At 44.2% G+C, this 24231-nt stretch overlaps 1 protein-coding gene across 7 annotated transcripts in view; it reads left to right on the top strand.

Annotated features, from left to right (window-relative positions):
- kif21b (kinesin family member 21B) overlaps positions 1-24231 on the top strand; it is a 74177-nt gene that overhangs the window by 30711 nt on the left and 19235 nt on the right. For 3 of the 7 annotated variants that reach the window (XM_040028938.1, XM_040028940.1, XM_040028936.1), the window contains exons 11-32: positions 143-373; positions 1095-1218; positions 1303-1441; positions 1714-1902; positions 1990-2189; positions 2273-2380; positions 3027-3343; positions 3771-3954; positions 4507-4710; positions 4812-4913; positions 5232-5397; positions 5816-5876; positions 6024-6081; positions 6520-6764; positions 7421-7489; positions 7610-7720; positions 18592-18630; positions 22024-22160; positions 22440-22620; positions 22869-23033; positions 23687-23804; positions 23906-24076. In XM_040028938.1, the coding sequence (XP_039884872.1) occupies positions 143-373; positions 1095-1218; positions 1303-1441; positions 1714-1902; positions 1990-2189; positions 2273-2380; positions 3027-3343; positions 3771-3954; positions 4507-4710; positions 4812-4913; positions 5232-5397; positions 5816-5876; positions 6024-6081; positions 6520-6764; positions 7421-7489; positions 7610-7720; positions 18592-18630; positions 22024-22160; positions 22440-22620; positions 22869-23033; positions 23687-23804; positions 23906-24076 (3319 nt within the window). The remainder of the gene's footprint in view (positions 1-142; positions 374-1094; positions 1219-1302; positions 1442-1713; positions 1903-1989; positions 2190-2272; positions 2381-3026; positions 3344-3770; positions 3955-4506; positions 4711-4811; positions 4914-5231; positions 5398-5815; positions 5877-6023; positions 6082-6519; positions 6765-7420; positions 7490-7609; positions 7721-18591; positions 18631-22023; positions 22161-22439; positions 22621-22868; positions 23034-23686; positions 23805-23905; positions 24077-24231) is intronic. The other 4 variants (XM_040028943.1, XM_040028939.1, XM_040028937.1 and 1 more) reach the window with 3 other exon arrangements.

Here is a 24231-nt window from a genome sequence, read left to right as displayed (position 1 = left end):
CTAATTAAGGGGTTTATTGTGGGACACTTATGTGTGATTATCTATTTAGTTTTCCCTTCTGTATTTCTTATTGCTGTAGTAATAAAATTCATGAATGAAACCTCTGTCGCCTCTTTCTGTTCCTCTCTTCCACCTTTGCCAGAACCAAACTTCTCGAGAGCGAGTCCATGAACGAGTCGTTACGGCGACAAGTGGGCCGGCTCTCCTCCCGTTCCCCGTTCCCCACCTCCACTCTCAGCCCCGCCCCCGGTCACCCCCCGGGTTCTTCGCCTGCTCCCATGTCTATGGAGGCGGAGATGACGGACGTGTTACGCCGGGCCAAGCTGGATATCGAGAGACTGAAGAAGAAAGAGAGGAGGCAGAGGAGGATGAGGTGAGGAGCAGAGGACATGTAGACCTCCAAACATTGTTTTATGCAAATATAATATCTAATGGCTCAATTTACGCCTCATATGAACCTCTTCAGATTTTAAAAGCTGGTTTAAAGGGACGGTGATGGTTGTGAAATATTTCCTGACCATATATTTTCTCCCTTCCTCATTACTTTTCTCTTTAAGCCCCACATCACAAGTAAATTAGGACTTGGGGGCTGCCAGCTTCTGAAAAGAGTTGGTATGCTGCCAATGCTGAGCTGTAACGCTGGCTTGGACACAGAAAGGTCTTAGTCAGTCGGCTACTGGGTCACGAGAGAGAAGAGTACACAGCCTAACAGGCTAATTGAGGCCTAATGGCAGAGAAATGGAGGAAGATGGGAATTTAGAGCTGGGATGGCTGATAAGTTTGTAGAAGAGGGAGCAAAGGAGATAATAAAACTGGCACTAAAACTCAAGAGCTAAAGGGGCAATGATGGTAGACAAGGTGAAGAAGAGTTTGCTTAATGACTTTTGATGGTTGATTTTGCAGTAAGCATATTACTTGGCAAGACTCCCAGAGCACAATAAGGGATGTCAGAGTGTGCACGATCTTAGTTACACTCAGGGGAGTGGTTCTGCGCGGCAAAAACCATCTGGTATAGCGCTGAAGGTGAAGTGATTTTTGTGGAGAATCCCATGCCTGACAGTACCTGGCTTGACACGCATGCTCTTCTCCTTCAGCCCAGAGTTGGAGAAAGGTCTGAAGAAACGAGTAAAGCTGCACACTCAGGAGAACGGCGAGAACGGGCAGGGCGGGGAGAACGGGCAGAACGGAGAGATCGATTCAGATGAGAATTACACCGAGGTAAGACCCGCACAAGTCGGCACTCGCGAGCTTTAAAGTGACCGTAATGAGTCTGATCGTTTGTGCGTTTCTCCGCGTGCGCAGGACATCATGTCTCCACTGCAGGAGGAGAGTGGCTGCGATGACGACGAGGGGGAGGACGAAGAGGAGGGTAGGGAGGAAGAGGATGACTTTGACAGTGATGAGAGCCTGGTGGATTCGGACTCAGACTCGGATGAGAAAGGTGTGGTCCTGACAGCTGCTGTTATGAAATGACACCACTGTTTTCACTCTTTGTCCCTGTTTATCAGCTGTTCTTTCTGTCAGGACATCATCTGCTGTGAGAGATGATTTACAGTAAAGATAAAGATGTTTTTAATGTAAAAAGAGCAGAAATGAATTTGCATCTAGATGGAAATTTTTTTACATATTTCTTAATATACAGTTGTATATGAAACACACACACAAATGGTGCAATTTGGTTTACAACCTCTCTCAAAACTCCTCAACCTGCAGCCAACTTCCAGGCGGACCTGGCAGACCTGACCTGCGAGATTGAGATCAAGCAGAAGCTGATAGATGAGCTGGAGAACAGCCAGCGAAGGCTGCTGATGCTAAAGCTGCAGTACGAGGAGAAGCTCATCCTGCTGCAAAACAAGATCAGAGACACGCAGCTGGAGAGAGACCGCGTGCTACAGAACCTCAGTGAGTTTAGTTAAGTTGCTCCGTGAGTGCAAAGTGTCACGCGAGGTGTCGGCTACGGCTCGTTAACGTTGTTACACGGTTGTGCAGTGACCATGGAGAACTACACGGAGGAGAAGGCCAACCGGATCAAGCAGGAGTACGAAAAACGCCTCAAGGAGATGAATCGCGACCTGCTTAAGCTACAGACGGCACAGAAGGAGCACGCACGCCTCCTCAAGAACCAGGGGAGGTACGAACGGGAGCTGAAGAAGCTCCAGGGCGAGGTCAACGAGATGAAGAAGGCCAAGGTAAGAAGGGGCTGCTGGAAGTCTGTGTGGAGGAAAGAAGGGAAGGATGCTGTGCGATCACCAGTGTTTTCTGCCATTTTCAGGTGGCGCTGATGAAGCAGATGAAGGAGGAGCAGCAGAGGAGGAGGATGGTAGAGGCGAAGAGAAACCGTGAGATAGCCCAGCTAAAGAAGGAGCAGCGCCGGCAAGAGGTTAGCAGCATATGACCTCTTGTGCGTGTGTTTTATATTTAGCATTGCATATGTGATTTTTCAGGTTAGCAGCAGAATTATTTGGGATTTATTGGGAGATTTAGCACAAGCACAGATATAACATCTATAAAAACGAGGTTAAACTATGTTGCTATCACTGTCATCGTGGCAGAACTTTAAGTGTTATCTGCTGTATCCAAAGAATTAAATGTAGGTGAATCTGTATGCACAATGCATATGGATGTAAATGTAGAGTCAGAGCCCCATCTGTAGGCTGGCACACTGAAAACTTGAGTGCTGGATTATGTAAATACTGAACACGTACTTCTGGTATTATTCTGTTTTTTTAAGATTAGTGCATCCTCTGCAAGCATTAACTTCCATCTTTTTTTGGCTTCCCTGGAGAAGAGGGCTCGTTAATGAGCATGAAAAGCCTTTGCGCTGTCATACCGTGGGCAGCATTCATAATCCTTTTATTTCGATTTTCATCTTAAGTCTTAAAATCCCTTCATGATCAACACTTTGCAAACCTGTTGTGTGACGAGTAATCCCATTCAGCTCAGGGATCTCAAAGGCAACTGAAAAGCATTTTCTTTTTAAAAAGTGATGAATATTATAAAAAAGGTTGTGTTTTTTTCTCCATCAGTACCAGATTCGTGCGCTGGAGTCTCAGAAGCGGCAGCAGGAGCTGGTGCTGCGCAGGAAGACTCAGGAGGTGACCGCCCTGCGGCGCCTGGCCAAACCTATGTCAGATCGAGTGGCTGGACGAGTGGCCCGCTGGAACCAGACTCCCCCGGTTACGGACTCTGGAGCTGAGTTATCAGCGAGCACCACGGCGAGCAGCTCTGAGCCCGAGACTGCGAGGACCGTAAGCGGACTGGTGCGGCAGTGGAACAACAAGAACAGCGTGTACGGATATCTGGGAGAGAGCGAAGGCAGCATGGACGGAACACGCGTCATCGGGTAAGACGACGAGATGTTATGATACTGTCCTTGGACTGAGCTGAATAAAACCCACCCAGAGTCCAGACGCTGGTGGTGGTGATAAAGATGAGATGGAGGCTTGGATGAAGACACTTGCATGAGGCGGAGATAGGGTGGAGGTGGGTCGCACAGAGGAGTCTGAAAGATGAGTGGTGCGATTTAAAGTGTGCAGAGCCGAGGGCGATCGGTTTAAAGAAGGCGGGCAGAAAGATGATGTCGGGATTGAGTTTTATAGTGTGAGGAAGTGATGTAATGATTAGACTAGCAACCCAACACCTGGGGAAGCAGACAGATCAGTCAATACAGATTTTAATATAATACATGACACAACTTTATTGCTGCTTATTGTGAGTCGATGACATTTTATTTATCCAGTATTTGCCACCTGTTTTTGGTCCATCACCAGCAGTAGAAAGAAGTTGCCGCGTAAGCCAGCCGGCCTGGGCAACAGTGGAGCTGCAGGCAGAACCAGCAGCATTTCAAAGTCTGCACGTCAGAAGTGGCAAGCTCTCGAGCGTCGAATCACGGACATCGTCATGCAGAGAATGACCATTGCAAACATGGAAGCCGACATGGATCGCCTTATCAAGGTAGGAATGGCACGCTAGAGCTAAAATGTTGTCACCGGGGTTACGCGTGGTTTGATGGATGTAGTTTCTTTCTACCACGAGACTGACTTAAGGTTTTGGATTATAAATTCTCAAACGTACAGCACATCGCTGTGGTTATTGAAGAGTTGAGAGCAGTTGAGCATCGGGGGTTGCATCAGCAACTTTTTTGATGTTGACTTCTGTAGTCGGTTAAAAACTGAAACTGAGTGTGAGGCGCTTCCTTCCTCCTTTCCCTCGCAGATGAAGAAATGTTAAAATGTGGGAGGGAGGGCGGCCTTTTTCACAGATACGGCTTGGCACGCAGCTTTTTGCAGCTGCTGTGCTTGAATCATCGAATTTAAAACTCTGTCGGGTTTTTCTCCGAGTTTAGATGCGTCAGAATGCGTCTGTTCAGTTTGTGCCTCAGATAAACAGAGAAAATTAAGATTCCAAATGTAGAAATGACTTCTGTAGATGTTAAATATAACTATGAATTTTAATTGTTATTATTATTTTTTTGCCGTGTGGTGATTTGTGCTTTTGCTGAGTCAGAAGCGAGAAGAGCTGACGGCCCAGCAGGAAGCACTCTCGCATAAGAGAGAGGTGCTGATGGCGGACGGGGAGGGGCCGGAAGCTGAGGACCGCCTCCTTCAGGAAATTAACGAGGATATTGAGGTGCTGAACGCCAATATAGACTACATCAACGACAGCCTGTCTGACTGCCAGGCCACCATTGTACAGATAGAGGAGACCAAGGTATGAAGATGCAAACCCATGCACAGGCATTTAGACCTGCATGCCAGCAATGAGGAGAGTCAGGCCTTTAGTAACATTCATGTTTGTGTGTTTTCCTGCAGGATGAGCTGGACTCAGTGGACACCTCAGTGGTGATCAGTTCATGCTCCTTGTCTGAAGCGCGCCACCTGCTGGATCACTTCCTAAAGGCTTCCATAGACAAGGTAAATGATCATACACGGGGATTTTCAAAACCGACAAGTGTAAAGGAAGAAAAGAACTTCTGTAGGCTTAAATGTGTAGCTTTAAGAAGATTTAAGTAAATAAGAGTCAGAAGATGTATCACAGCATAATGTTAGAGTCAGGTGTGGATCCATGAAATGATGGTTTCAGTGCCATCTAGTGGTGTTTCTCTGTATCACACTACATTATTGTGTTGCGTTTCTGGATTGAGAGCCTATTAAAATAGTTCAGTGTTACAGTATTGTGTTGTTGTTGTTGTTGTTGTTGTTGTTTTTATATTTTCTTTGGTGTTCCTGCAGAGTTTGCAGGTGGCTCAGAAGGAGGCTCAAATCAGACTGCTCGAAGGCCAGCTGAGACAGACAGATGTGATTGGCTCGTCCCACAATCACATGATCCTCGATGCCCTACGAGAAAAGGCTGAGTGCATCCCCGAGCTCCAGGCTCTCATCCACAACGTACAGCAGGGTAAGAGAGGACTCCTGTGCGTCATGTGGTGAGACAAAGGAGAAGGAAGACATAAAAAGTAGAGAAGCTGCACAGTTGCCCGCTTTTTCTTTGTTCTAGTTTCTTCTCACACATGAAAGTGCTGTGTTGCATCATAGGAGATGGACTGTGTTTAGCCCCATTGCTTCCTGGTAAAGCATAAAGAAAAATAAAAAAATAATGTTTTTGATTCTTAGAAAAACCATATGTGGATTCAGTTTTAGTGTAGGAATACTATATATTCCTTGGGAATTGTGTCAAGAAGGGCATCTGTTGTAAAAATCATCCAGATCAAATATGCGTACCTACCCACTGTAGGGATCCTCGTGAATAAGGGGCGCAGAATGTGGTATTAGGGCATCCTGTGGCACCGTGAGACATAATGGTGTTTTGCTTCCAGAGAATGGTTATGCGAGCACAGATGAGGAGCCCTCTGAATTCAGCCAAGCCTCCGACAGCAGGTGAGCTGTCTTTCCTACACAACATCATACAGCGTATCTTATAGGGTTCATACCCATTGCTCTGACCCATTTAAAAATTCGCACACACATCTATTTCAGTAAAGATTTCTGCACATGTTCACGTTTATCTTTCCTCTCTGCCTCCAGCGTGTCTCAGATGAAAGAATCGAACAGCCAAGATGACTTCAAAACAAAATTACAGCAGGTTTGTGTTGTTTCTTATAAGGTTTTTTTTAGTTCCTATGCACATGCCATAGTGCCATTCTCGTTTGTGACCATGAGGTGGCAGTAGAAGCAAACACTTCAAATGACTCCCAGAAGCTTAGAGGCATAAGGATTCCTCATTTGGCACAAATCTCTCTTATTAGTCTGCTGAAGTTTTGTTTTTCTCTTTCTTCTTGCTGACCTAGAATAATAACCTAGAATGACTTCTGCCGTGTTTGTTTTACTGCTCTTCTTCTATTTTCTTTGTGCTTTTCCCTGCTGAACGATGTTCTCAGGCTGTATATATAATCTCCCTTTGCACCTTAATTACAATCATTGTTTTTCTCTTTATTTCATGCCCCAGTTTTTCCCCCCTATCCAAGCATCCTTCTTCTTCTGTGGTCCTCTGTAATAAAAGCGGTTCATATTTTTCATCCAGATGGAGCCCCGTCTCTCAGCTCAGATGAAGGCGGTGTCAGCAGAGTACCTCGGTCCAATCCTGGACCCCTCATCCGGCAGCAAACCGCAGCACATCACCAAGTCTCTGGCTTCACTGACGGACATCCAGGAGGACGGCCTGAGTCTTGCTCCAGGGAGCCTTGGGCTCAGCCTGGCATTAAGAGACACGTATTACAGGGACCGGGTATCCCGCACCATCAGCTTGCCTGTGAGGGGTCACACCTTGTAAGTCACTGGCAGATCATAGTGATAACTGAGATGAAGCCCTGACTTTTCTTTAAGTCTTATCAGGATGTGGAACCAATGAGAGAAATGATTGGCTCTAGTACTGTCATCTTGTGTGAGACTGCATTTAGTCATTATCCACTATATATACATTGTGAGCCATCTCTTTTAGCTTCTCGTGAATATTTTAGCCATTGTTTCCATCTTAAAAGTGACTACGCTTCATGTAATATAAATCAGTGCGTACAGAATTCAGATGATGAGGATATTTTGTTTCTAAATCTAATATTCATTTCTGTTTTTTGGTTTTTCAGCATCAATAACAAAAGTTTTCCTTTTGCAGTCATTTACTAAAATGTGTGAAATTTTGTGAATCCTGCACAAGTAAACATCTTCTGAAAATCAGAAAATAGAAAGCAGTTTATCAGGTATTATTCTGTTTCGTGGCAGCAAAAACAACTCAGGCGAATTGCCACGAGTCCTCAGTGATGTGTGTGATTTGATATTTGAAGAGATTAGGCTGCTAGAAATGCTTTTAAACTGCATAAACCTTGCTGCTTATCGAGTCCCAACAGTTCACATAGATGTCTGTCATCCTTTCTGTGCACTCCCCTGAACGTTTGCTTAGTTTGCTTGCATTTGTCTGTGTGTGTCAGTCCCAGGCAGTCTCGGGGCTATGACACTTCCCCCCTAACCAGAAGGAAATCTTACGACCGTGCGTACAGGTACATGTAATGCTCATTTCGCTAGCAGATGGATCGCACTTTGTTCTAGCAGTTTATTTACACAGTGGGACTCTTTAACTTCCTCATCCTAAACTCCACCATCTTTCTGCCCCTTGTCAGGCCGACTGATGGCTACACTCCCCCCTCCTCCCCTCCTCTGAGGACCAGGAACGACCGCAACGTCTTCTCGAGGCTCACCAGCAACCAAACCCAAGGTTCTGCTCTGGACAAGTGAGTGCAGATCCATACGCACAAACGCCACCTGTGTCCATCAGTCGGTCACGCTTTGAAAGATTCCCATCCTTTTTTCTTTTCTTTTCTTCTTTTTTCCCTCTTCCATGTTTTACCTCAGTTTTTCTGCAGACAGGCTGAAGGTCAGGCCTTTTTGAAGGGAAAGTGGTTCTGTCAATAATTTAAATAAGCCTTTTAAGAATGTTTACTACTAGCTTGCCTTCATCTGAATCCCTTTCTTAGATAAATCCCTTTCTTCTGGCATTAATGTGAAACCCGCAGAAACAGATGGTGCAGGCAGTCTTGGAATCCAGGTGTCAAACCCAAACCGCAATCTATTCAAACCTGCGCGTAGCAGCGGTAACAATGAGGTGTAATTGCAGTAGGCTTCCAATTCTCATACAGAAATTACCAGGAGACAATGGCAAATCAGGAGAGGGGGGTGTGGGGGGCAGCTCAGATGGTAACACCCACTGCTCAAATGTGGTGTCAGGGCAGCAGTGGCTGGGAAGCAACCAGGATGTGGGATGATATGAAATCAGTTTTGAGGTGACGTGCTGTGCATGACAATGATCTTCATTCAGGAAAGAGAAATCCGCCTGACCAATCTTATATCATCCAATATAAACAGCCCTGTAATTAATCTTATCTTACAATACTGGGTTTGTTGAGGCTGTGCATGACAAAACTTAATTCAAATTTATGATAATTTCCGAGGATGGTGTCAGCCGTGATGTTGAGCGGTCCCATTCCTGATGTCATTTTTTTAAAAGGTAAAAGAATTATAAAACTCCTCTCAGCGTGTATTTGTGTAATCTTACTACATCGGATTGAGGGAACATGTGGGCATGAGATGCATGTTGATGCAGAGTCGGGAAGGAGCAGGCGGTCTTGTTTCCTTCCTGCTTACAATCAATTCAAACTTTCTGCTCTGACAAATGTCAGCAGTTGATTTCAGCCTCTGCTCTAAAGTTGATTTCTAATCTGTGCTAATCCACAGCATTTCTCAGCTTTATTAACATCTAATTGGCAGCAAGGATGCTGTGCGAAACGAGTTAGGGTGTCGTGGCTGTGCGTGTGTGTGTGCTTTATGTGGGTTACATGTGTTGGAGCGTGTGGGTACTGATTATCCGGAGCAGGGGTAGGTAAATGAGATGGCTGTTGCCATGTTTCTGTGCAGCTGTAGGATTTTTCCAACTTGGAATGGGAGATGTTTTTGTTTAGGGTCTTAATAAGCTACTCTAAGTTCCCATTTGATATGTTGTCAGTAGGGGTGCAACGATACACAAAATTCACGGTTCGGTTCGGTTCGATACTTTGGTGTCACGGTTCGATATTTTTTCGATACAAAAAAATGTTCATGCCTTTTTAATTTGTCATTTATTAAAATTATAAATATATATTTTAACTCAAAAGTACAGTTTTTAAATTTAATGTTGCTGAAACAAAAGTAATTAAAAAAATAAATATATCTCAGGGCTCTCAAAATTTCAAAATCCCTGGTAGCCCTTCGGGCAGGGACTCTTCAGTTTTTGGTAGCCCAAAATAAATGTAAGTACCCCGAATAAAAAAGAGAGCAATTTTTTGATTGATGTTTTGTTTCCTTTACAATATTATACATTAAAGTATAATATTGTAAAGGAAACAAAACATCAATCAAAAAATTGTTGAAAAACAAATTACAACATTGTATAAAAATTACAATCATCAACTCAAATACTTGGTTCTAATTGAACAGAAATTTCTATGAACTTGTAAGAACTGTGTAGGACATGAATCCGTCTGTGTCAGATCCTGAATTTGAAATTTCCACTGAAGTCACGGGTAAGAGACAAGTGGAACCAAGATCGAGGCCGTTTGCTTTTTGAAGTTTGCAAAGACTGCTAAATTTTGCCAGTGGTATATCACTCTTTGCAACATAGTACGCTGTTCTAAACAGATTTTTCAGGTTTATTTTTAGTATGTTATTTGCAATTGGTGTTTGTTCTGGGAAAGATATTGCAGACTGAGCAATAATGCATTTCTTGCATTTCTCATGGGTTCTAATGGGGGCCTTTCTTAAAATGACTGGTCCCAGTAACAAAGGCGCTTGTTGACTCAGAAATCGAGAGAAAACCAACAACACACCCGGCAGAACATCATGTTATTTACACGGGTGCACATAAGTGGTCCGCATGTGCGCATTCGCTGTCAAAATAAAAGACGCACCAGATAAGAAGTTGCAACGCGCGTTTGCGTCCATATAAAAAGCACTGTTTTTGTCTACTAGAGTGGGATTTTCACGGCACATTCCGCACCACATCTCTGTGCGTTCATCATTTGTTTGAAGCCAGCTCACCTCCTGCAACCACTTTTCCGAGAATACGCGCTTCTTTTGTGGTTCGGACTCCTTCTGACATTTCTTTGGAGGTGGAGGAACACCAAAGTAATTGCTTAAAGGAGCTTCTTCGACATCTTTAAGAGTTTTAAACAAATGTCTGTCCTCCTCCAGAAAATCTTATGTATGCAAACACGTGTTGCAACTTCATATCTTGTGCGCGTTTTTTTTTTTTTTTTTGACAGCGAATGCGCACCTGCGGGCCACTTATGTGCAGCCCTGGTTATATAGCTGGTCATATTGCAGCCACAGAAATTCTTTTGTCCATGAAACCATAAAGCTGCACTTTCTTTTTGCCTTATAGTCTGATTTGTCATAACTTTTCCGTTTTGTGGTAAGCTTTTCTTTGGCTGTCACTTCTTCACCCTGACCTGTCTTATTTGGCTCAGCAGAACTAAAATATATATCCTGCTGCTTTTACACACACACACACATAACGGTCAGCGATTCTCTGCGCGATCAACCTCTCATATGTTTAAGCTTGCTGCGGGAGATTTCACTTGTCATGTTTGCATAGTAAGCTAACGATTGATAAGACAATGTCAGAGGAATTGGTGCGCAAATTATCATCACTCACAGATCAGTGCTGTCGCTCTCTATACACAGTTCGCACGATTGCAAAGTGAAAGCAAAAAACAAGTGCAAATTCAAACGCGATTTCAATATGTCACATATTGACAGTGGCTCACCGATGCCAATGACATAATTACTAGGGGTGCAACGATACACAAAATTCACGGTTCGGTTCGGTTCGATACTTTGGTGTCACGGTTCGATATTTTTTCGATACAAAAAAATGTTCATGCATTTTTAATTTGTCATTTATTAAAATTATAAATATATATTTTAACTCAAAAGTACAGTTTTTAAATTTAACCCTAACCCTTGTGCGTGTTTTTTATTTTGACAGCGAATGCGCACCTGCGGACCACTTATGTGCAGCCCTGGTTATTTAGCTCATCATATTGCAGCCACAGAAATTCTTTTGTCCATGAAACCATAAAGCTGCACTTTCTTTTTGCCTTATAGTCTGATTTGTCATAACTTCTCCGTTTTGTGGTAAGCTTTTCTTTGGCTGTCACTTCTTCACCCTGACCTGTCTTATTTGGCTCAGCAGAACTGAAATGCTTTTACACGCTCACTCACATAAGCTCAGCGATTCTCTGCGCGATCAACCTCTCACATGTTTAAGCTGCGGGAGATTTCACTTGTCATGTTTGCATAGTAAGCTAACGATTAATAAGACGATGTCAGAGGAATTGGTGCACAAATTATCATCACTCACAGATCAGTGCTGTCGCTCTCTATACACAGTTCGCACGATTGCAAAGTGAAAGCAAAAAAAACAAGCGCAAATTCAAACGCGATTTCAATATGTCACATATTGACAGTGGCTCACCGATGCCAATGACATAATTACCCAGCTACATTTCTGAAAGAATGCAAAAGCATTGACATATATTTTTCCTACAATAGCCCGACGGGCAGGGAAGAGAGATTTTGGTAGCCCGACTGAAAAAATCGCTAGCTCCGGGACGTCGGGCTAGCGATATTGCAAGCCCTGTATCTGATTGAGGAATCACTCATCTTTGGAAAAGAGAGTTTATTACAGAGAAATGGCTCTTTCCAAAATAAAAGCTATACTATCCGCTTCTTCTGGGCTATATTCTCAGCAGCATAAGGAGAATCATGTGCTAACAGCTGTCTAAATGACTCGGCTAAAGTTAGTAGCATGCTTGCTTTTTTTTGTCTGCTTCCACTTGTCTTTGCACTAGGATGATGTCGGCGTAAATGTGCAGTCATATTCGTTGTGTTCCCACTAGTGCTTTCAGGTTAATCTCGTTGAAATGACCTTAACGCCACAACACGGCAAATCTCCGTTAACGAGCTACCGCCGATCGCTCCGTGCATGGGGCTAGACGGCAAACACGTTAACGAGCTAACTGCGCTAACACACTAGTTCACACCAATGTAATTGAGCATTGCATGGCACATCCAACATACTGTTTTACTTTAGTCCATGACTCGCTTACCTTCAGGGTCATACGTCACATGAAAACCAAAATAATTCCAAACGCCAGATCTGAATGTTGCAAGTAGAGCTTAACTTCTGTCTCGCTAGCTTGCCCTGCTCTCTTCCTTCTGACTATGCTGTCTGTGTTGAGCGCTCAGTGGATCTGCGCTCGACAGTGCAGCCTAGGCGGAGTAGTCGAACACAGATTCACTGAGCGCTCAACACAGACAGCATCGTCAGAAGGAAAATTGATAAAATAAATTACAAATGTTGTATTGTTCGATACATATGCGTACCGAACCGAAAGCACTGTATCGAACGGTTCAATATCGATACGAATATCGTTGCACCCCTAATAATTACCCAGCTACATTTCTGAAAGAATGCAAAAGCATTGACATATATTTTTCCTTCCTACAATAGCCCGACGGGCAGGGCAGAGATAGATTTTGGTAGCCCGACTGGAAAAATCGCTAGCCCCGGGACGTCGGGCTAGCGATTTTGCAAGCCCTGTATCTGATTGAGGAATCACTCATCTTTGGAAAAGAGAAGAGAGTTTATTACAGAGAAATGGCTCTTTCCAAAATAAAAGCTATACTATCCGCTTCTTCTGGGCTATATTCTCAGCAGCATATTGTAGCGGGTCAGGGCTGTTCAGGGTTCTGTTTGTACAGTTATGTTTTGTTTATGTTGCCATAGTGACGGGTGACGCCCTCTCGCTGCGACGGTGTGTCCTTCCGGGGTCAGAGGGCGCCCTTTGTGTTGTTGTTGTTGCTGTGCGGTTGCCGCGCTGAGCAGTTAGCTAGCGGCAGTGTTCTTCTGCAGATGTCAATAAACGGCTGTGCTCCCTGGCTAGCTCACGGGAAGCAAGACCAAACGACACCTCCGTCTCCTCGTTGTCTGAGCTCGCCACATTGGTGTCAGAAGTGGGATGATGGTGGCACCCCATGTTCTGACCCGAGTGACTTTCCCCCGCCGGTCGTGACCGACCTGGACATTTGCAAAGTGAAAGCAAAAAACAAGCGCAAATTCAAACGCGATTTCAATATGTCACATATTGACAGTGGCTCATCGATGCCAATGACATAATTACCCAGCTACATTTCCGAAAGAATGCAAAAGCATTGACATATATTTTTCCTTCCTATGATAGCCCGACGGGCAGGGCAGAGATAGCTTTTGGTAGCCCGACTGGAAAAATCGCTAGCCCCGGGACGTCGGGCTAGCGATTTTGCAAGCCCTGTGTTACAGGCATGGCCCTTTAAGGATGAAGCCTGATGGGAAATGTATTCGGGATGTGTGTAGCGGGACTGCCTGGTGTGTGTGTGTGTGAAGAGAGAGAGCGGAGAAGGGGAAAAAGTAACAGTTAGCTACAGAAGAGACGAAAAGAAAATAAATAAAAGGAATATAATAACTCCCTCGACAGCCAGAGTTGTGTCGGCGATGCTCGCTGTGAGTAAACTGTTTCAGCCCACTGTACGCGGTGTTCGTGCCTTAGAGAAGAAATAAAGTTCGGTGAAGCAGTTTCCTACGCCTCCTTCGATCTTTTTGCTAGCGGAGTTGACCTGTATAGTAAGCTGTTGCCGGCTACGAGTCAGTTACGGAACCTTCAAGTAACTGCCAGAGGTTTCCTTACTACGGTTCGGGGCCGCGGATCTGGCGCGGTAACACCTGTATCTGATTGAGGAATCACTCATCTTTGGAAAAGAGAGTTTATTACAGAGAAATGGTTCTTTCCAAAATAAAAGCTATACTATACGCTTCTTCTGGGCTATATTCTCAGCAGCATATTGTAGCGGGTCAGGGCTGTTCGGGGTTCTGTTTGTACAGTTATGTTTTGTTTATGTTGCCATAGTGACGGGTGACGCCCTCTCGCTGCGACGGTGTGTCCTTCCGGGGTCAGAGGGCGCCCTGTGTTGTTGTTGTTGTTGTTGCTGTGCGGTTGCCGCGCTGAGCAGTTAGCTAGCGGCAGTGTTCTTCTGCAGATGTCAATAAACGGCTGTGCTCCCTGGCTAGCTCACGGGAAGCAAGACCAAACGACACCTCCGTCTCCTCGTTGTCTGAGCTCGCCACATTGGTGTCAGAAGTGGGATGATGGTGGCACCCCATGTTCTGACCCAAGTGACTTTTCCCCCGCCGGTCGTGACCGGCCGGTGCGCCAAAAGAAGGCACCTGGACATTTGCAGGACTTTGTGTGGGGCAATGGGGTCGTCGGGGACGACTGACCCCTTAGGTGGGGGGCTATGTAGCGGGTCAGGGCTGTTCGGGGTTCTGTTTGTACAGTTATGTTTTGTTTATGTTGTCATAGTGACGGGTGACGCCCTCTCGCTGCGACGGTGTGTCCTTCCGGGGTCAGAGGGCGCCCTGTGTTGTTGTTGTTGTTGCTGTGCGGTTGCCGCGCTGAGCAGTTAGCTAGCGGCAGTGTTCTTCTGCAGATGTCAATAAACGGCTGTGCTCCCTGGCTAGCTCACGGGAAGCAAGACCAAACGACACCTCCATCTCCTCGTTGTCTGAGCTCGCCACATTGGTGTCAGAAGTGGGATGATGGTGGCACCCCATGTTCTGACCCAAGTGACTTTTCCCCCGCCGGTCGTGACCGGCCGGTGCGCCAAAAGAAGGCACCTGGACATTTGCAGGACTTTGTGTGGGGCAATGGGGTCGTCGGGGACGACTGACCCCTTAGGTGGGGGGCTATGTAGCGGGTCAGGGCTGTTCGGGGTTCTGTTTGTACAGTTATGTTTTGTTTATGTTGTCATAGTGACGGGTGACGCCTCTCGCTGCGACGGTGTGTCCTTCCGGGGTCAGAGGGCGCCCTGTGTTGTTGTTGTTGTTGCTGTGCGGTTGCCGCGCTGAGCAGTTAGCTAGCGGCAGTGTTCTTCTGCAGATGTCAATAAACGGCTGTGCTCCCTGGCTAGCTCACGGGAAGCAAGACCAAACGATACCTCCGTCTCCTCCTTGTCTGAGCTCGCCACAATATTAAACATATCAGGTCCCCATAAGGAGAATCATGTGCTAACGGCTGTCTAAATGACTCGGGTAAAGTTTGTAGCATGCATGCTTGTTGTTTTTGTCTGCTTCCACTTGTCTTTGCACTAGGATGATGTCGGCGTAAATGTGCAGTCATATTCGTTGTGTTCCCACTAGTGCTGTCAGCGTTAATCTCGTTGAAATGACGTTAACGCCACAACACAGCAAATCTCCGTTAACGAGCTACTCCTGATCGCCCCCTGCTTGGGGCTAGACGGCCAACACGTTAACGAGCTAACACACTAGTTCCCACCCATGTAATTGAGCATTGCGTGGCACATCCAACATACTGTTTTACTTTAGTCCATGACGCGTTTACCTTCAGGGTCATACGTCACATGAAAACCAAAATAATTCCAAACGCCAGATCTGAATGAGGGTGGGGGAGGTTCAATTTGCCATGTTGCAAGGAGAGCTTAACTTCTGTCTCGCTAGCTTGCCCTGCGCTCTTCCTTCTGACGATGCTGTCTGTGTTGAACGCTCAGTGGATCTGCGCTCGACAGTGCAGCCTAGGCGGAGTAGTCGAACGCAGATTCACTGAGCGCTCAACACAGACAGCATCGTCAGAAGGAAAGTTGATAAAATAAATTACAAATTTTGTATTGTTCGATACATATGCATACCGAACCGAAAGCACTGTATCGAACGGTTCAATATCGATACGAGTATCGTTGCACCCCTAGTTGTCAGGTATTCTGATTGTACTGTACACCTGTGCACACAGTTGCGGTTGAACACAAAAGGCAAATTGAGTGGGCTCATTGTTTAATCTAGTTTTGTTGTACTGCTTTGTGAAATGTAATCCAGTCATTGCTGAGATTATTGCAAACAATGCATCTGGAGCCAGTTTGTTGGCATTCCTTGTATAGACATTGTGTTGTATTTTCACATACAAGATTCCTGGGAAAAATCATTTGGACTGTGTCTGCAATAATCCTGTGTCATATCTAATACACAGTAATAGTTAGTGTTCTTTACTCTGTTTGGTTTAGACAAATGTGCTGCTCGAGTACTTTTGTAAAAAACTCTCTGAGGACTTTAACCAAACGTTCACAACTACGGTGACCTGCATGGTTAAATAAAGGTTACGCTGACTAGCCATACCATCTTGTTGCTCAGTGGTAGTCCAGCTTCGGCTGCACATCGTACGTACAGTGTTTAACAAATTTGTTAGACCCTCTGTCATAAAAACAAGAAAACCCAAATAAATCTGTTTAAAACGAAAAATTACCGAATGCACTGAACTGAATTACTGTTTTTATATCCACATGGGATTTCTCTGGGAAATGAGTAATTAATCAAGCATGACGTTCAAGCACTAAAACTAATTATTCAGGAATGTAAGTAAACAACAGCAACTTTGCATCTTATTCACAAAATAATAATGCGCTTGTCTAGTTTTTCTGCTTTTTTAATATAAAACAATAAATCTGGAAAATTTTAGATAACAGCAATAATTATATTATGGTGGTATAATTTTCATTTTGATTAAAGAGCTTGAGCATACTGGTGGCTTAACCATTACAGAATCATAAAATATGATTTTGGTAAAAACCAGTACTGTTAATTTAGCATAAACTTTACAATTGATGGTGGTCTAATAAAAGTGTTGAGCACTGGAGATCTTTTAGGCTTAAAATCAGCGGTTATATAAATCAATGAAAATGTTTTCTTTCTATTGCACTTCAATTCAATAGCTGTCGTTCATATTGAAACATTTTTTACTGTGTTTAGGTGTGATAGACAGGAATATATACTGGCACTAGTTTTGATGGGAAAAATGTGTTTGGAAGTTATGTGTGTGGTTTTGTTGCTTCTTGTTTAAAAGCAAGCAGTGGGTGCAACACTTAGCAAGGTCTACTGTTTGAAATCTACATTTGATTGACATCACTCACACTTTCTCTGTCACTTAATTTCTCATCTCGGACACACATTTACAGCTTAATCCAGCAATATATACATAAAACAAACCCATTAAAATGTGAGATGTGATTTTGACTGGACTATATTGTGTTTCTGTTCTTTCACGTTTGAGTAGACTGGTTGCCCAAGAGACTGGGATCAAGTGTTTGACACTGATTTGAAAGGCAAATGAGGACGAGGAATTTCAACCAAAGTTTCCTTGTCGTGTCTTGGATAAAGAGGCTTTGAATCGAATTCACTTTACTTTTACATGCTCCATAATCAATACATTTTAAAAGTATTTTAAAGGGAGTCAAATCGCTCTGTGCTAATAGCCACTACGGCTGGCAGTAAATGCCAAGAACGGGAAGAATTGCCATCGCCTTTAAACACCGCTGTTCCCTCCGGACATATCCAGAACTTTCTGTTTTATTATTTCATGCTAAGAGTGAAAAGCCCGGGCCCTCTTAGTGAGAAACCAGAGGCTATAAAATATTTACAATATAATAACACTTTTATTGCATTGTTACACACATATCATTATTTCCCTTTAAGCTCTTTGGGAGGTGTGGGTGTGGCCTGGAAATTTGTTTCCCTTATTGTCTAGTCAACTGGATTTTCCCTTCTGTTAACTCTGTTTGCCATCCCTGATGCCTTTTCTGTACTAATTAGCTAAATGTGGCAGGAAAGAGTGGATTTAGGAGGACACACTGACATCATACTATAGTCATGCGTAGAGGACAGGACAAGTGTAATCTTTGCGTATGACTATCCTGGCGTCAGTGCTTCCTCCTTGACTGTCTTTCGTTTTCTTTCAGGTTCTTTGTTCACACAGATACTTTCATATTCGGGGAAAGTCACTTATTTGCTTTCTTGGATCGCATTACGCGACAAGATTGCTACCTCTAGCATGTCACAGCCAGTAGCTGTTAGCCAGACTGCTAGCCATTGGAAACAGCTAGCTCACCGTCACCGCTAAGTCTCATTAATCTGGACATTACTATATATCTTGTTTGTTTAATTCATACAAAACATAATCTTATTAATCTCAAGTGTCTTGAGATTTATTATTGTTTGCAGTATTTTTTTAAGAGGCGCTTTAGAGGTGTTGGTAGACAAACGTTGCCCTTCAAGACTATGCTAAGCTATTAGCTGCTAGTAGTAATCGAACTGCGAGACTCAGAGAGGTATTAGTCTTTACATCCTGACACGTGGTGCGAAAGTGAATAATTTTTTCCCCAAACATGAAACAGTTTCTTTAAAGCTTTCTGTGCAGACACTGGTCAAACAGTAAAGCCTGTTCAGTGATTGTCTTTGTGAAACAGCACCTTTCATGGCGAACCACGCGATAATCGCAGAGCAAGCTTTACTGTTGACCAAGCTTTCCTGTCAGTTTGCTCATTGCTTTATATCTAAAATCCCTTCCACTAGTCACGCCTCTCCTTTTTAACCCTTTGCCAGTAACCCTTCTGTCTTTTCTTAGCGTGATTAACCCTTTCCTCTTCCCACCTTGCCCTCCCTCCCTCTCCCTTGCTCCTCTTCTGCCTCTAGGTCGGATGACAGCGATTCCTCGCTCTCAGAGGTGCTCAGGTAGAGGAACCGTATCTGTCTCTCTCTCACTCTCTGTTTTCCCATTTGCCTGTTGACTCACTCGGTGTCATCTCGTCTCCACCAGTCGTCAGCGCCTCACCTGGCCTCTTCATCTCCACCTTCATATTCCATCGGTTGTGCATGTTTTAACCGCAGACCACTTCTCTTGACCCACCCAGGCTTTTCCATCGCTGTGATCTTGCATTTGTGGTCACACAAGTGAACCACACCACTTTTTTTTCAGGCTGAAGAAACTGGTGGAAATTAAAGTAATTACTCCTCTTAATGGTCTCCATGGTCAGCCACTTGGTAAATCCAGTCTTGTTAAAGGACAGAGGATTGATAACATATGAGTTAAATGAATATTTGAACATCTACTTAATAGACACTCATGCATGTCTATTAATTGCGTAGCTGGACTCTGCAGTCATTTAGCTACGTTTAACTATAAGAGTGAAAGCTGAAGCGTAGCAATTGCAATTCATGTTTTTACAGGGCTTTTTGTCCCTACCTAATTCTTAACCTAAGGAGCCCAGTTTGCCAGCTAACCAGAAGCTCTTTATACAGATCTAACACAGTATTTATAATAATTAAAAATAACTTTGATCAAACTTTAGATGTGTTTGTGCTGGTTTTGCGTATGACAGTATTCATTCTTTCTTAGACAAAACAAAGCACACCATTTTGAATTTTAACAGATTTAAGTAAGCAGTTGCTAGAAGTGGCTTCCTGTTTAGCTGCAAATCAAATAAGCATCCACCCATTTTCTTCAGCTTATCCAATTTAGGGTCAGGGGTGGGGTGGGGGGTGGGGTTGTTTGAGCCAATCCCAGCTGTCATGGGGTGAGTGGCGGAAAGACCACCAGTTCATCACAGGGCTAATACAGAGAGACAGGCAGTCATTTACACTCACATTCACACTTATGGCCAGTTTAGTATCACCAGTTAACCTAACCTCCTGCATGTCTTTGGAAGCTGGTGTACCTGGAGAGTCTCACACAGGTAGAAACTGCAAACGCCACACAGAAAGCTCTCTACGTGCTGGTGGATTCAAACCAAGGACCTTCTTGCCACCTTGTGTCCAAACAAAAAAACATATTTCCCAAAACGTCAATTAATTTCATTAAGACAAACACATGGGCCTATATATAGTTTTTATCGGGCATCTGTATTCCTTTTAGTCACACACACAAATAGATGCTCCTCTCACCAGGACCCTTCTGTCTTTTTTTCTGTGCACTGCAGAGAGTCCCTCCCCTCTCCCATGTTTTCATTAGTGCTGGTCTCTTGGGTCTTGGCCCTGCAACATCCATTAGCAGCTCTTCCATGCTGCATAACACACTATAGCACACGGTGATATCTTCCATGTATGCTGATAGAACTGAAACAATTTCTGCTATTTGGAGCATTGCAGTGCCATCAGAAATAGAGTGCTGCTCGTGCAGCGTGTGCCGTACGTCCTTTTTCGAGGAAAACGAGCGAGCCAAAGAGAGAGACCGAAGAAAATATCCAGACTAATCAACTAATGCTATATGCTTTGTTTTAATTTATTGTCAGGTCACCAAAGTAGCTCGGTTAAGCTAAGATTCTATTAAGAAAGGAAATAAATAGTGTTTCTGATAATTACTTTAGATTAATTTCCATTTTAATCACAGAGAATGGAACATGAAGACTTTAATCAGGCAAAATAATGGGCTAAAATTAGTAAGGTTTATTTAACTAAAACCCCTTTAAAAATAAATTTATGAAACATACATATTTAATCCCTTCCTCTCTTCCCCATATATTAAACATGGATTGCTTTTCTTCTTCTTTGTAAACTCAAACCAGTCACCAGTTTTCTGACATCACCTTTTCAAAAGGAACTGAAGTTGAAGAGAAATGGGTGGGGCTGACTGTGTTTGCACCGTAAAGCTGCTGTCACAGTCTGACTTTATATCTGTATTCCTAATCAGACTAATGCTGTCGCCTTGTCACACCTCACCGCTCACCCACATGTGTCACATAGCCCTTTTTCCTGGGCCCCAAAAGGGCATTGGCTCTGGCGTTGCAGAGAGTCAGTTCCCATCTAAGCGATGGAGAATGGACTCTGCATGTGGTGCTGCTGACGTCTCGGTGTGGTGGGGTTTATTTTTGAGTTCCGGGCTGCTGTGGAGTTGGTCTTCCAGGCTGTGGCTGCTGTCATCAATTATTTTAAGCTTCTTGTGTGCAGTTTCTTTTTTTTGTTTCTTTGGGGAGGTGAAATTTGGCAGACGTGCATGCGGCTTCTTTTTACTTGCTGATGAATGAGACTTTTGACTTTGGTTGGCGTTCTGAAACACCGTAACAGACATACCAAGTATGATTTGCGGTTTCACTTTTGATTTGACTTGTGTATTTATTTGTGTGTGTGTTGTCATGCTGGACATGAGCATCCGTGCTGTGAAACAGAAGATGAGCATGTTGTCACCCTTGACAAGTTTGAAGCACACCCTTCTGTATTTTGCTCACTCCGTGCAGAAACAAATCTGCCCTGAGTTTTGTGTGCAGTGTTAGATATTCTTTTCTCTCCTCACATCCTCCGGCTCCTCTTCAGTGTTTTGCCTCTTACTTCACCCTCTCTTTCTCTTTCTTTCACACACACACACACACACACACACACACACACACACACACACACACACACACACACACACACACACACACACACACACAAACGCACACTAACCACCACTTGTGAAGCCCATCGGGGACCAATTTTCCCACAGCTCTCCCTCTTCCTCTCACCCGCTCCCTGCTCTGTCTCACTCCGCTGACTGCTCTCCAGGCACTCTGGGACCCTGGCCTGTCAGTGCGACATAGATTGGGATGGTGAGGGGAAGCAGAGGTCCAAGCTAGAGAGACTTAGTGCACATAATATAGAGGAGACTGTGTGCACATAACTGTGTGTGTGCATGTGTGTGTGTGAGGGAAAGAGAAAGAGGAGTTGAATAAGAAAGCAGCTCTTACTGCTGTAGAGCCTTAATTGGGCTGCTCAACAACAAAAAGAAAAGAGGGAGGGGAAAGTGAGATGGAGCGGGCAGGCTACCTCCATCAGGAAAGTGTGTCTACTTGTTTAACTGATACGGTGTGGGCATAAATCTGTTTACAGACACATTTCGGGTGAGACATCTCACCTCTTAAAGTAGGCCATTAAGTTGTAGGATGAAGGCCCCTGCGCCTGAAGTGATGGAAACACAATTGTGTGCGTAGTTTATCCGGTGCTTTCAGTGAGCAATGTATGGGTTTGTATTGCTTCTGTATAGTCAACAAAAAATGCATGTTTGTGGTCAGCCTGTGCTTTGCAAACCTAAATCTTGCTGGTTGATTGATTTTGGAACCACTCTGACACTTTTTGTGTGTTTGTGAACCGTAGGGGTGTGATCAGTCCCATCGGGGGTGTGAAGGGGGGTCGAACTGCACCCCTGCAATGTGTTTCTGTAGCCGAGGGCCACTCAAAGCCAGTGCTGTGTGTGGACGCTACAGATGAGCTGCTCTTCACTGGATCTAAAGGTAAACACATCGCTAAAACGGCAGCGTTGGAGTGTTTCCTTTGAAATGCATTTTACAGAGCTTATCAGTTGAAATTCATCTCAAGCTATAAACCAATTAAACTGAAATTGTGCCATTCTAAGTAAACTGTTACTGTAGGATTTGAGCAAATGTTTCTGCGATGCTTCGTAATTTTGTTTAACAGAGTGAGAGGAGGAAGGGATTTTATTACAGTCTGACAAATAGTTGGACTGACTAGTGGACTGTTTGTAATGCGTTTGACTTTCTCCCCTCTTCCAGATCGCACCTGCAAGATGTGGAACCTGGTAACAGGTCAGGAGATCGTCACGCTCAAAGGCCACCCAAACAATGTCGTGTCTGTCAAATACTGCCCCTCCTCCTGTCTGGTGTTCTCTGTGTCCACCTCCTACATCAAGGTGTGGGACATCCGCGATGCGGCCAAGTGCGTCCGGACGCTCACGTAAGTTTCATGCAGGAAACCCATCGGGTGGAAAAGTTTAGAGCTTTTTCCCGAATTACAGCCTTGCTTGGAGAGATTTAATGGAAGTGATTTTAAAAGGCCTTTTTTTTCTTTTTCTGCTCAGCGATGTGCCTCCAGTTGAAGAAATATGACAAGCTAAAGTAGAGGAAATGACAACTGCTGATTGCACGCACTTCTCTGATTCTTGTGTTTTTTTCCACCTTTCTTCTTCCTCTTCATCCCCACAGCTCCTCAGGGCAGGTGGTTTCAGGTGATGCGTGCGCTGGCACCACCACCCGCACAATTACCTTTGCTCAGGGCGAGTGTCAGATCAACCAGATAGCTCTCAACCCGTCAGGATCAGTGCTCTATGCTGCTGCTGGAAACACTGTTCGCATCTGGGACCTCAACAGGTACATTTGTTGATGATCTAATCCATTAATACATTATTATATTCATTGATCTACTCATCAAGTTACTGCTTAAAGACTCTGTGAGTCATTCATGCGAGCTTCATCTATGCACTTAATTTCTTTACTGCCCACTCTTTAAATTCATTTAGACATGGCTGTGGATGTATTCACTTATTGCATGTTAATAAGCCAGCGAGCTGATTAGCATTTGATAGAAGAGCTTCAAAAAGGCTGACAAGAGATTTAAAAAGACGGCAAAAAAAAAGCAGTGCTGAGGATATGAAGCGTGATCACGAGCATGTTTTCTACCAGGAATCATTTCTGGGATCCTGTGGAAGCATCTCTCTCTCCTCAGTTTTTATGCTTCTAGAGGGAAATTATTAACAGATTGGACCAGACAGTTTACGCTGAGGGGCTCAGAACCATTTAATGATGCATAAGAACCCCCCAGAAATGAAAAATGAATGTATTAAACATTTCATTTCTGCCCATGGCTTTGCCGCGTCTCTGCAGCTTTACTTCACTTGTGAGAGAGAAACTGGAATTATTCAGCGACAGCTCAAAGTTCGTTCAAATGATGAATTTCACAGACCTTTGTTTCACCTTGTTTTGGTTTCTGCTTGTTGTGTTTGTGTATTTCGGTTTGTGTGTAGGATGCAAGCGATGGGGAAGCTGACAGGCCACATCGGCTCTGTCATGTGTCTCACTGTGGGGCAGTCTCTGCTGGGCAAAGATCAAGTAATCACTGGCTCCAAAGATCATTACGTCAAGGTACAGCCTAAAAAAACAACACTCATTCTTAATCTATCTGAATATCATTGTCTGTCACCTGATAAATCAAAGATACACACAAATTTTTCCTTTCCTGTCAGGTGTTTGACGTGGCAGAGGGAACTCTGGGAAACGTAGGTCCAGCTCATAACTTTGAGCCTCCACATTATGACGGCATCGAGTGTTTGGCTGTGCAGGGAGACGTGCTGTTCAGTGGATCGAGAGACAACGGCATCAAGAAATGGGAACTGGAGCAACAGGAGCTCACACAGGTGTGTGGATGCTTGCATCTCTGTGTTACAGGAGGGGTCTGAGCAGACCTCTGTCACTATTCTGAGAACATAACCAACACTCGCTGTGGGTTATTAAAAAACAGGGCTTCATGTGGCAGATGTATTGATTCCCACACACTATGCGAGGTCAGTAG

The sequence above is a fragment of the Simochromis diagramma genome, unplaced genomic scaffold (genome assembly GCF_900408965.1).
Source record: "Simochromis diagramma unplaced genomic scaffold, fSimDia1.1 OVJJ01000483.1, whole genome shotgun sequence".
In the NCBI taxonomy this organism is placed as follows: Eukaryota; Metazoa; Chordata; class Actinopteri; order Cichliformes; family Cichlidae; genus Simochromis; species Simochromis diagramma.
This window is presented reverse-complemented; position numbering and strand designations above follow the sequence as displayed.